Source organism: Asparagus officinalis, chromosome 4 (assembly GCF_001876935.1).
Source record: "Asparagus officinalis chromosome 4, Aspof.V1, whole genome shotgun sequence".
NCBI lineage: Eukaryota > Viridiplantae > Streptophyta > Magnoliopsida > Asparagales > Asparagaceae > Asparagus > Asparagus officinalis.
Genome location: NC_033797.1, coordinates 137,953,904 through 137,967,509, shown reverse-complemented (window position 1 = coordinate 137,967,509; position 13,606 = coordinate 137,953,904). Strand labels below are relative to the sequence as shown.

The 13,606-nt window shown below is 38.1% G+C and overlaps 1 protein-coding gene across 3 annotated transcripts in view; it reads right to left on the bottom strand.

Annotated features, from left to right (window-relative positions):
• Positions 1-13,405, bottom strand: part of LOC109839515 (protein SHOOT GRAVITROPISM 6) — a 78,651-nt gene extending 65,246 nt beyond the window's left edge. For 2 of the 3 annotated variants that reach the window (XM_020407975.1, XM_020407977.1), the window contains exons 1-9: positions 13,276-13,405; positions 13,095-13,185; positions 12,953-13,007; positions 8,638-8,769; positions 8,474-8,545; positions 6,734-6,824; positions 6,548-6,643; positions 6,286-6,364; positions 6,129-6,192 (exon numbers count right to left, since the gene is read on the bottom strand). In XM_020407975.1, the coding sequence (XP_020263564.1) occupies positions 6,129-6,192; positions 6,286-6,364; positions 6,548-6,643; positions 6,734-6,824; positions 8,474-8,545; positions 8,638-8,769; positions 12,953-13,007; positions 13,095-13,185; positions 13,276-13,309 (714 nt within the window). In that variant the 5' untranslated portion in view covers positions 13,310-13,405. The remainder of the gene's footprint in view (positions 1-6,128; positions 6,193-6,285; positions 6,365-6,547; positions 6,644-6,733; positions 6,825-8,473; positions 8,546-8,637; positions 8,770-12,952; positions 13,008-13,094; positions 13,186-13,275) is intronic. The other variant, XM_020407976.1, reaches the window with a different exon arrangement.

Sequence of the window (13,606 nt, the reverse complement as noted above, 5' to 3'; positions counted from 1 at the left end):
GAAGTGCAATGCAAAGGTCCCATCTCAAGAAGCAAGAAAGATCTTTGTACACTTCAAAACTGTGATGCCCTCAAACTTAGTCCCACATCAACTAATCAGTGGGTATTTGAAGTGCTTATATAATGAAGTCATGGGCTCAAGTGTGGCATCAGCTAGTCAATTCTGACAATGATTTTAGCCAAATAGCGCATTACACTCGGTCGGTCTCACGGCTTACATTACGCGAACGGGACTCGCGAATTAGGGGCGTGACAAATGGTACATGTTAAAGTTTGGAGAGAAAAGAGATTATTGGAGAGTTATCCTCTCACTCTATACTTTATTTATAGAGATGGATTAGTTACAAGTTAGTCTCACAAAGTCATCCACATAGATAACAAGTAGAATTTGTTTCCCATTCTGAAATCACAAAGTGATCTTTCTGTGCACGACAGAACTCAAATTCCTGAATAACCGATGCAAAACGTCCAAACCAGGCTCTCGGAGATTGTTTCAGATCATAAAGTGATTTCTTCAGCCTACACACCTTCGCATTTTCCCTCTGAGCAACAAAACATGGTGATTGCTCCATGTAAACCTCCTCATCTAGAATACCATTAAGAAATACATTCTTGATGTCCAACTAATGAAGTGGCCAGTGATTTGCCACTGCTAATGAGATAAAAATCCGAACAGATGTTATTTTTGCTACTGGAGAGAATGTATCTAAGTAATCTAAGTCATACACCTGCGAATATCCTTTAGCAACCAGTCGGGCTTTTAGGCATGCCAAAGTTCCATTAGGATTCAATTTGACAGTGTACACCCACTTGCAGCTGACAGGTCGCTTTCCTGATTGAAGTGGGACCAAATCTCAAGTCTCCTTCTGTCGCAAGGCCCTTATTTCGTCTTGCATCGCTTGATTCCAACCTGGAATAGACAGGGCTTGTAACACATTCTTGAAAACCAAATATGAGTCGATGGAAATAACAAAAGATTGAAAGGTGGAGAGGTGATCATAAGAGACAAAGTTAGAAATAGGATGTTGAGTACAAGTTCGTGTCCCTTTTCGAAGTGCAATAGGAAGATCTTCCGCGGAAGAGGGTAAATTTGCACTTACTGAATCTGATTCTTCTGACGGAGGACATAGTGTTGAGGCCGACGTTGGCTTAAGAGCAGGAGCAGAGCAACGAAAATAAACTTGAATTGGATCGTTAAACCGAGCGAAATCTTTGCCAGTAGCGCAAATAGTATTATCAGTGGATGAACCACCACCGTTAACAAAAAAACCAATAACTCTTGTAGGATTAAATAGTCATACTCATCCGATGATAATGGAGTTAGAGAACTAGAATAACCAGGTTTGTCTTCAAGGAATATTACATCAGCAGATAACACAAGACGATTGAGTGATGGACAGAAACACTTGTAACCTTTATATTTTCGGGACTAGCCAAGAAAAATACCTTTAATAGACCGAAAGTCAAACTTTTATTTGTTTGGACTGTGATTATGAACAAAGCACAGAGAGGTAAAAATCTTTGGAGGAAGCGAAAAGAGATCATCGTTGGGGCATAAAACTTTAAAAAGAATTTTATCTTGCAGAACAGAAGAGGGTATTTGATTAATCAAGTAATATGCTATTAGGATAGCTTCCCCCAAAACTCTTTGAGAACGTGACGATGAAATAGCAATGTTCGAGCAATATCAAGGAGATGTTTATTCTTTCGTTCAGCAACTCTACTTTGTTGAGGAGTGTAAACACAAGAAGACTGATGGAGAATTCCATGTTGTTTAAGGAAACTAGTGAAGTTGTCATCCAAATATTCCTTTGCATTATCAGATCGAAAAAAATTTATCAAAGTCTTGAATTGATTGACTATTTCAGAATAAAAGAGTTTAAATGTAGAAAAGACTTCAGACCTAGACTTGAGAAGATAAATTCAAGTAACACGAGAGTGATCATCCACAAAACTGATAAAATACAGGAACCCAATTTAGAAGTTATTGGGCATGGCCCCCAGACATCAGAATGAACAAGATTAAATGGCTTTACAACCCTCTTATTGACTCGATTAGAATAAGATACATGATGGTGTTTGCCAAGTTGACACGACTCACACTCTAAAGAGGAAAGAGATTTAAACTGAGGATTTAGAAGCTTGAGAATAGAGAGAGAGGATGCCCTATCTGACAATGGTATTGTAGAGCTGATGAGTTTCCAATACAAGCTAAATGTTTGGCGCTCAAGTCTAGTTTATAATGATCGTTCTGCTCATGCCCTGTCTCAATCGTTTCCTCGTTGGCGTCTAATTCCACTTTATAAAGATCGTTCTGCTCATGTCCCGTCCCAATCGTTTTCCTCGTGACCAGGTCCTGAAAGACACAATGTGTGGGGAAGAATGTCACAGTACAGTTTAGTAATTTAGTAATCTTACTAATAGATAAAAGGTTATAGAAAAAACTAAGAAGATAGAATACGAAGGAAAGGGAGAGACTATGTGTAAGATTGGTGTTGCCGATACCCTGAACAGGTGTACGTGAACCATCAGCTAATATAACTGAATTAGATGTAGGAGAGAAAGAGGACAGGATACCTTGATTTCCAGTCATATAATCAGTGGCACTTGTATATATAATCCAAGTATGAGACGAAGACGATGTAAGTAAAGATAAAGAGGTACATGCACTTATGATAGTGGTGGATAAAGAGAAGGATGATGGTTGTGAACTTTGGTACTGTTGGAATAATTAAAATTGCTGAAATTGACGCTGCAGCTCTGCATCCTGAAAGACTAAATGTAGTTGACTTTCACTATCAGATGAGGTAAAGTTGTCCTGAGCGGCCATGTAAGCACCCTTGCCTTCTTCTTTTTCAATTCAGAATAATTATATTTGAGATATCCTGATTGGTGACAGTAGTTACAAGTCTTCACTGAGTCATCGTCATTAGTATGTCTGCCTTGAAATGGACCTCCACGGCCACCTCATTGACCACCTCGGCCCACAGAACGACCAGTGTGATAACCTCCTCTCCTTTCAAAGTTGTTTTTATCTCTTCCAGGACCACCAGTATGATCCTCTCGTCCATAAGACTGTCAACTCTGAGTGACAAACGCAGAGCAATCCGCAGTGAATGTAAGTGGCTGTACAGGAACAACGTTCTTCAAAAAGTGATAAGTCTCAACCAGAGAACCAATGGCGGAACTCCCCATGATTTGTGGTCGAGCAGAGGAGTAATTAGTAAATGGAATCTAGGGTACCCAAATAGTTGAGTACCATAAGTTTGTTCCATTGGTTGTATATCTGTTTTACATCCCCAATAATAGGAAAAAACTGACGAAGTTTCTCAGCTAGACGATTGAACTCGTCATAATGATCATCCATGGGTTTTACCATCATGTTTCTTACGAAACAGCTCTTGAATAACTTCGTATGCTCGATTAATATTACTGCTACCCCCATAAAGATCTTGTAAGAAACACCAAAATTCCTTCACTGTCATACAATAAAGGACTAAATCCTGAATTTTAGGCTCCATAGTATTAAAAATCTGATGTAAGAGGACACTATCATCTAATGTTCAAGACAACGGTGTCGGAGTAAGAGGGTCCGTCAACAAATAACCAGTTTTGCCTCGGTCGGCCACATAGATTTCAATAACACGCTTCCACTACAAATAGTTAATTCCATCAAGTTTCCAATCATTGATTCTACCATAAAATATCTCTGAAACTTTCGCCTGGACCGTTAACTTAGAATTCTTGAGTTCCTCAGATCCGGTCATCATGAAACAGACGAGTAGAGATCAAGACAATACCCTCTACAAGTTGAACAAGTCCAAGAACCCGAAGGTTAACAATGCAAGAACCTGAAGGTTATCATACAAGAACCCGAAGGTTAAAATGCAAGAGTCCGAAGATTAACATGATACCCGAAAGTTAAAATTTAAGAACCTAATTTTTTTTAGAGAACAATTCGTAGATCTAAGTCAGATCTGAAAACAAAGGGACATGACAGCGGCGATCATCAACGACGGCGGGAGTTATCGAGGAAGATCGGATCGGTGAAGTGGATCTGGATCTAGAGTTTCCTCCGTGGACCACCGATTCAACGATCCGAGTCGGACGTGAAGGAGGTTTGGACATTGATGTTTCGATTGTGGAAACAAGAACTGAAGTGAATATCTTAGCAAAGTAACATAAACACTCTTCTCAAGATCAAATCCAAGTTTGAACTCGAGGAAACACCGAGCAAGGTAAGATATCCAAGTTGTCAAAGAAGCAAGTGACAACGACCAAAGCAAGTGACTGCGGTGGCGGACGAAGCAAACAGCGACGGATTTGATCTTTGGCAGCTAGGATTTCGAGAGAGAGGAGAGGAGGCGAAGAGAGAAGAGGCGGCTAGGGTTTCAAGAGAGAAGAGGAGGCAGCTAGGGTTTCGAGAATTAGTGTTAGGGTTAGAACAAGTGGCGGCGGGAATTAGGGGTAGGGGTTTGGGTTTACAGCTAGGGTTTCGAGAATTAGTGTTAGGGTTAGAACAAGTGGCGGCGGGAATTAGGGTTAGGGTTTTGGGTTTAGGAGGCTCTGATACCATGTTAAAGTTTGAAGAGAAAAGAGATTATTGGAAAGTTATCCCCTCACTCTATACTTAATTTATAGAGATAGATTAATTACAAGTTAGTCTCACAAGCAATGTGGGACTAAACTAATACTATCTTTTTCTAACAGTACCCAAGCAGGTAGCTAGCTGAAAGTGTGGAGTTAAATGTTATGCAGGACTAACTGCTACACCGCGTAGGTGGGGTGAGAGCCACCTTAGAACCCGTAGGAGTCACTACTAGAGTCCACGTCGACGTCGCCTGGTGGTGACATTGGGACAGACCAATTGTCAAGTCACGATGAGAACATTTAAGGTGGGATGATTGTGATACCCCCAAACTGTCTCATATCAACTAATTAGTGAGCATTTATAGTGATTTTTATATGGACACAAGTGTAGTTTCAGCTAGTCAATTTTAGCAACGGTTTCAACTACATAACGCGCTACAATCAGTGGGTCCCACGGCTTACATCGCGCCAACAGGCTTTCCCGGGACGTGTTGAAAACCTTTTTCTAACTTTTTCCTTCTCTGTTCTAATCAAGCCGAAGGATTCAGTTTATTCAAATCCTTAAGAGGACACATGCAAATGACAAGTGGAGTTGACATGCGTCTAGATATAACGTACAGTGTACTGCATGGTGCAGTTATAATGTCTCTAGATACAATGTATCACATGGTGTTGAATATGTACTCTCCACCATAAATAAGAGTCAAAATCAGATTTTCTCATTCGCTACCTCTATTTCAATAGGTCAATCACAATTCCTTGTCTACAAATGTCAAAACTTAAAAACAAGATCTTTCATGTATGTTCCCTCAATATAAAAACCAGAGGCTGCCACATATAAGGTCAACCTAACCACCCAAAAAAAATTTATCTTACTTTCATCCAAAAGAAGTAACACCTAATAGAGCAAATTTAGTCCACAGCATGTGTTCATCTCGAATTTTTATCACCTCCAAAGTAACCTCCAAAGTAAAGAAAGTTCATTGCAGCAATTTCTACAAACAGTTGGAGGATATCTCTTCTTTTGGAAAGCACCTAGAAGCTGTCTTACGAAATGGGGTTGAATCTTGAACTGGTTCTGACCGAAGACCAATTAGCTCAACTCCACAAGTAGGAAGCAGATGCAATCAGGGCATGGCACCTGACAATTTGGTACCGAAGCAGGTGATCGATGAGACTGATCGCTCTGAGTTTAGAAGTGGGTAGATAGAATGTCGAAAGGCACCATACAGAAGGGGGAAGCATACCTAAAGAGTGGAAGAATGGGTTGATAGACTGCCGCAGCTGATCTGAGATTCTTTAAACTCATCACAAATAAACTGTGTATCTATTTCTTGATTCAGTTATATGTTGAACAACATCAGATTAGTGTGTATATAGTGAACAATTGCAATATACTAGCTCTTCATAGCAAACAACAACAAGGTCATCTTGCTAACAATTAGTAAACAGCAAAGCAGACGATGATGCAGTGATTGCATTAGCATAAAAGAAATGTGTGCTATAGAATTAACATTAACAAGAATAGATTATATGCACCTTCAAATCTCGTGAACTTGCCCAGACTCTCAAAAGAAGTTCGAAAACAGAATTCAAAAATGACCTGTGTGAACATAAGTATCATCGTCAATATGAAAGAAGCTTCTCAGAAACTGACATCATAATGCAAAAAGTAATAATGAATCATGCAACTCACATTACATCACTATCAAGGAATTGAGCAGAAGGAAATTCACCAAGATATTGCCAAACAGCCTGACACCAACATTTGAACGCTGGATGAAAATTATATCAAACACAAAAGAAAATTAGATCAAAAGAAAAAACGATATACCAAGGTAAAGAATTTCCTACAACCTTATGGTCTCAACCAAAATCAAGATAATATTAAAAAGTTTCAGTAGAGTTGGTCAAGATACAGATTCACATTCAGAAGATGATTGCAAAGCCGATCATACCATTTGAAAAAATTGGTCGTTGGATATCCTGTACGTTTCCAATAATGGGCAGGACTCGTAAAAGGATGTCTTTCAAATGTGGAGCAAACTGCAAGGCTTCAATTGACAAAATAAAATGGTAATTCCAAGTTTGTCCATCAAACTAGCACAGTGGGAAAAATACAAATATAGAAAGTAATGCTTAACCTTCAACAGAAGCAAATTCCGCAAGTATGTGAATCATGGCAGGTAGAGATGGATTAGGTCCAGATAGGTGAAGAAAAATTTCTTCCATCATCTATAATCATATGGCCAAAAAGATAAGGTTTGTGAGAATTTCACACAAAGACATATCCCAAACTTGACTAACATAAGGCAGAACCTAACAAACTATGAAATTTTTTTTTTTTGGTGCAAGAAATATTTGCAAAACAAGAGTGAAGCTCGAGAATATTTCCAAAGCCAGGAAACAGCAACAAGAATTAAGGATGAATAAATAACAAATAAAAATCCACCTTCTGCAGTAGAAACACCATCCAAATGTGCATTGTTTAACCGATACCAAGAGGTAGGTCCTAACAGTCAACTCAATTGGCAAGAGATTCATAGTCTACTAATTTAACTCCAATGGTGACTCCCTGAACACACTCCTTGGCCACCTTAAACACTTTACTGTAAATTCCAATACTGACTTGGTGGACACTCATTACAGGATCATGCAGGAAATAGAGCCAAACATGATTATGGATAATAGGCTTCTTCACAGTTGGAAAAAAAAAATGGAGTACCCATTCAGCTGAGCCAATATGCAAAGGCAGGCCAGACCAAAAGAACAGATAAATAGGCACATATTGTTTATTTTTAGCAGAATAATCAACTATCTTTATTTTCAACTACACTTATCAGCTTATTTAAATGTATTCGTAATAATTTCTTCCATTATGCTGTTCAATAAGATTTGCAAGAATTCACATCCTTCACTTTCCTTATAATGGGACCAAGCTGTTTCATCTCTTGAAAAATTCAATACCAAAATAACGCCAGACGAAGACTTAGAAACAGCTTGACGAAGAGAGCAAAAGAATCTGCCTCATGGTGCACCAAAAACATAACTAGTTTACATATGGTTTATTATGGATAGATATTTGGGCTCTCTCCCTCCTCACAGTTTGCTGGCTTTTACAAGTGAGTTCTCCTAGTGTAACAAGTTCAGTATGTAGAAGTAATATAAGAAAGCAAAGGAATCTACACCATGGTGCACCAAAACATGGAAAATCGTGCAATAAAATGCTAATAAATGCATTAAAACTTCAGAATCAACAATCAATATCTAAACAGAATCAATCTCGAAACCTGAAGTTCCCATAGCAAATGCTCAAAAGAGAGAAAATATTCAGTGGTCCCCATATGTTGCATTAATTTGTACCTAAGAGTTGCCCACCCCTGGATGTGTAATACAGGGACGTAGGGGCAGATTCAGGATGTTTCTCTAGCTTGTGCACTGAATGAAAATATAATGTGCTTTAACAAGTTTTTCTATTTCTTTTCCTTCATCAATTTTAATAGTCAGATGGCAGGTACTCTATCAAGGTAACTGAGTTGTTTTCATCTTCTAAATTTTGAATGGCAAGGAGTTTATTGAAGTGAAATGGGCACCACAAGTTTAGTTGTTTACGGATAAAAGCTTTTTGGGTGGACACTAAACAAAACTGGGCACACAATAGATTATGTATAATCTTTAAACCAACTTAACCCACAAGGAATCCTTCTCAACTTAGTTTATGATAGGCACGTGCGTAACCTCATGTATATGTGGCTTTGCACTGCCTAGCCTAACCTCATGTATATGTGGCTTTGCACCTGACAATGGGCTTAAATATTAGTGCACTAATTCAATGATTAGTCTTCTTTTAGTGCACAATTAATGTAGTGATCACCAAAGCTCACCAGGTCAGGGACATGGGCTCCTATTGAAACTAGTAGAGTAGCCGCCGCCTTTTGCCAATCAGCATTAAACTCCTACATCACAATTGCACACATCAATCACACAACTCCCACTAAAATAAACAAATAGGGGAAAACAAAAATAAGATTTTAAAAAATTTGCATGCCTTCGAGGTGATCATCTCTGCAGTAGCGATCTTGGCTAGCTTGGTCATGTAAGCGGGATCCACATCATCATGGTCGATCGCTCGAACAGCAGATGCCATAACAAGAAAAACTCCGGCCATATTCCCAAATCTCTGCAAACCAATTCGACCAGAATAACAAACTCAAAACCAATTCTGTGGTTTAAAATAGGTCATTACAAACTCCAAAAAACCTCTCACCTAATAAGTTCCACAAAAAACCCTCTCATGACTCATCTGTTCATAATAGTGTATGAATTGTTTAGGTTATTACACTGTTTTAAATATCGGCCGATAATCGATATTATCGGCCGAGTTATCGGATTTGGGACCTCTCTGCTAGGATAAATTGGATTTTTAATCGATTATCGTTTTTCTAGGTTTATCGGCGATTTATCGGCGTTATCGGCACTTATCGGCCGATAAGTAAGACTTTTTTATCGGGATTATCGGCCAATTTGGACTAACATTATATTTTTTCAAGGCTATGATGCAAGTTTCGCTTTCTACAGTTAGTTAATGATTCTAAACATGATGATTTACATTTTGGTATGTTTATATTTCATTAAGCATGATTAGATTATATTTTTTAATTGTTATATTATATATACACATCATTTAGTATATCACTCCGATAAATACTACTTATCCCCGATATATCCCCGATTTCCGCTATCCGATAAGAATTTTGGCCGTCCGATAAATCCCCGATAACCGATATTTAAAACCTTGGGTTATTATAGACAATAATGAAGATATTAATTAAATTAAGAGTAGTTGCGGAATTCAAATTTCAGCCTCCCACATGCATTAATAAGTCCACCCTAAATCTATTTAAAAAACTAATGATTTTTGTAAAGCTTACTCGCACTTTATTATACCAAAGTTGCGCCCGCTTTTAACTTTGATATTCTTAAGTTCTAATTTGACAATCTGATATCCCAGAGTGCAACAAAAAAAGACTTTAATTTTGTTTAGAAATATCAACACAGAAATGTGAATGAGAAACAATTGTCTTGCTAGTTTCAGTTATTTCAAGTTTTCTGAGTTTGGGCTTGTTTGGTTGCTTTCCTTATTTTCCAACAACGGTTTTCTTTTACTTTTTTGTGTTTCCTTCACATTCATGGAATGTATTTCTTGTGTTTGTTTCACCAAAAAACATAGGGTAAAAGTAATTTCCACCACTTTCCTTAGTTTGGTCCAATTTGAAAAAAGAAGAAAGTAGTTGATGCGTGAATAGATTCCCACATTTTCTAGTGTTTGGTTCAAACTAAAAAAAGAAGAAACCATGGTTGTGATCACCACGTTGTGATAACCATGATGTGCTTATTGCTTACCACCCATATAGGACAAAATTATTGTCAACATAAATTAAGAGATGAACATACCCACTATTTGAGGGACTTATTTCAAAATATGAACATTTGAGGGAGGAATTCATAATCTTTAAAGATTTGAGGGACTAAATTTAAATTGAAGATAGTAATTTGCAAGATGTTTAAATATTTGAGGGACTAATTTTAAAATATGAACATTTAATGGATTAATTTTAAAATCTTTAAGGATTTAAGGAACCAATTTCTGATTTGAGGTAGTAATTCGCAAGATGTTTAAAAGTGGAGGGATTAATTTCAAAATGCTTGCATGGGACCCAAAGCCCAAACAAAGGCCCACCCACTTCCATTCCCCCTTCTATAGTTTCTTTCCCCCCTTGTTCTAGGGTTTTCCCCCTCTTTCTCTCTGTGATCATGGGCAGGTACGAGTGAATTTTTTAATTCAATTTTAACCTGTTTACTGACAAAATCAGACTTTTTGAGAAGGAAAGATGCTTTCCTCCAAAATTGATATGGCATTCATTTTTCCCCCACTTTCTGTTTTCTTTTTACATACCAAACATCAAAAAATAAAGAAAAATAGCAATTCCCATTTGTCAGTTTTCTTTTTGGGCTTTTATTCACATTATTAACCAACCAAACAGGCCCTGTATGGAAAATGAGGAACAAATTTAGGCTTTGGGATGTCAAAAATGTCAATTTAAGGCCTATTTCGTTGGTTAAAAATGTGAAGAAAAGACCAAAAAAACTCACAAAGGGAAAAATTGCCTTTTTACTTTATTTTTTGATGTTTGGAATGCCAAAAAAGAAAACGGAAAGTGAGGGAAAAAATGAATGCCACATCAGTTTTAGAGGAAAGCCTCTTTCCTTCTCAAAAAGCCTGATTTTGCCAAAGATTGGGTTAAAATTGAATAAAAAATTCAGCGTAGCTGCCCATGACCAAAGAGAGAAAGAGGAGAAAGATTACTCATTCTCCCACCTCCATGGCTCTCTCTCTCTCTCTCTCTGAAAAATTAGAACGCGAAAAACCCTAGAACAAGGGGGAAGAAATTAAAGGGGGAATGGAAGTGGGCCGACCTTTGTTTAGACCAACAACGGAAGTGGGTGGTAAGGTTTTAAATATCGGTTATCGGGGATTTATCGAACAACCAAAATCCTTATCGGATAACGAAAATCGGGGATATATCGGGCATAAGTAGTATTTATCGGAGTGATATACCGTATGATGTGTATATATAATATAATGCCCCAAATTGTAATCTAACCATACTCTCCGCTTTCATTCTCTCAACCTTCACTAAATAACTAGAGAAAAAACCAACTGAATGGTGAATATTATTTGTTGCTACAACTTCAGAAGTTGTGTTGAGGGCGTGGCGTTGATGGAGAGTCCAAGTCAAACTTTCGAAGTCACAGTTGATGATGACGTCGATGGAAATAGCTCGACATCGATGGAGACCTCAGCGTCGTTCAATGTCGTCAAGTCAATCAGATTAGTTGATGATGGCGTCGATGGAGAGAGCACAACATCAGTCGAAGTCGTCAAGTCGATGAAGTTAATGTTGATGAGAGAGCAGCGTCGATTGGTCGAAGTTGATAGCGTTGAGGTCAACGGAGTCCGAAGAGGAGCGGAGGCGAGCGTTAAAGTCGGCGGAGGCGAGCGTCAAGGTCGACGGAGTCCAAAGAGAAACAGAGATCAGAGGATTAGGGCAGTGGGCACAGTCGCATAAATGAGGGGAGAGAATAGAGGATTAGGACTACTTAATCGAGTTTAAGTTTTATTGTAAAGAACGGTCGTGTCGGGTTTCATATTCACTCAAAAACTGCCCATTACCCAAAATCACAACCCAATAGTGTGGCCCGATAATTCCGATTTTTAGAGCTGCTAATATCGGCCGATAATCACCTTTATCGCCGCATTATCGCCGATAAACCCTAAAAAAGATAACTGATTTAAATTCTAACTTATCTTATTGGAAAGCTCCCAAAACCGATAACTCGGGATAATATTGGATTATAAGCCGATATTTAAAACATTGGTGGGTGGGCCTTTGTTTAGGCTTTGGGGCCCATGCAAGCATTTTGAAACTAATCCCTGAACTTTTAAACATCTTGTGAATTACTACCTCAAATCAGAAATTGGCTCCTTAAGTCTCTAGAGATTTTGAAATTAATCCATTAAATGTTCATATTTTAAAATTAGTCCTCAAATCTTCAAACTGCAAATTACTATCTTCAACTTAAATTTAGTCCCTCAAATCTTTAAAGATTTTGAATTCCTCCCTCAAATGTTTATATTTTAAAACTAGTCACTCAAATAGTGGGTATGTTCACCCTTTAATTTATGTTGGCAATAATTTTATCCTATATGGGTAGTAAGCACATCATGGTGATCACAACCATGGTTTGTTCTTTTTGTAGTTTGAACCGAACACTAGAAAATGAGGAAATCTATTCACACATCAACTACTTTCATCTTTTTTAAATTGAACCAAACTAAGGAAAGTGGTGGAAGTTACTTTTATCCCACGTCTTTTGACAAAACAAACACAAGAAACAATTTTCATGAAAGTGAAGGAAACACAAAAAAGTAAAGGAAAACCGTTTTTGGAAAATAAGGAAAGCAACCAAACAGGACCTTAAAGAAAAGGTGAAACTATGTGGCATTGAACTTAACAGTAGAGTGATTTTCTTATTATTAATAATAATAATAATAATGTGTATAAATGAAAGAAATTTCTTCTAATAAGAAAAATAAGCAAAGGTGAAAAACTATGTGGCATTGAAAATAAGGAATGCAACCAAACAAGACCTTAAAGAAAAGGTGAAACTATGTGGCATTGAACTTAACAGTAGAGTGGTTTTCTTAATAATAATGATGATGATGATGATAATGTGTATAAATGAAAGAAATTTCTTCTAATAATTTACAAAAAACAAGATAATTAAAATAAAGTAATTACCCGGCGCCCTCCCCTCGAGCCTGAAGAGCAGCAATCAAGAACCAAAAGAGGGTTTCTGCGAAAAGAAGAAACACAAAAACATCAATACCTCATCCCAAAATCGATCAAACTATAGAAAGCTAGGGTTTCAAGAGATCATCACAGGGGGGCGATTTCTCTGAGAGAGGCGAGCGAAGCTTCTCGAACGAGGGGGGAGTCGTCGGCGAGAGAGGAGACGAGGACCTGCACGGCCTCTGGCGAGGGGCAAAATGGGCGGAAAAACAACTGAGAGGAAGAAGGCAGGGGCATTTTGGGAACGAAATTTTTAGGAGGGTTGGGTTTACCTGGAGCGGGGAGAGAGGCCGAGTAGGAGGCCATGGGAAGAGAGAACACAGAAGATCCAGCGAGGAGGAGGGGAAAAGAATCGACGAAATTAGCGACGAAGAGGAAGTTGCGTACGCTAAATAGAAGTAGCAAACTAATTAGGCTTTTGCCTATTAAGTCCCTTAGAGATTTTATGCTCTTGTATTAGTCCCTCGATGAGATTGATACTAGCCCCTCGCTCAGCACTATTTCACCCACATTTCGATCATCCCCATTCAAAAGTCACGAATTTTCCCGTAGTTCTCTTATGAAAAATAGTTCATGGAGAAGGAGATTGTTGTTTTGGAATGG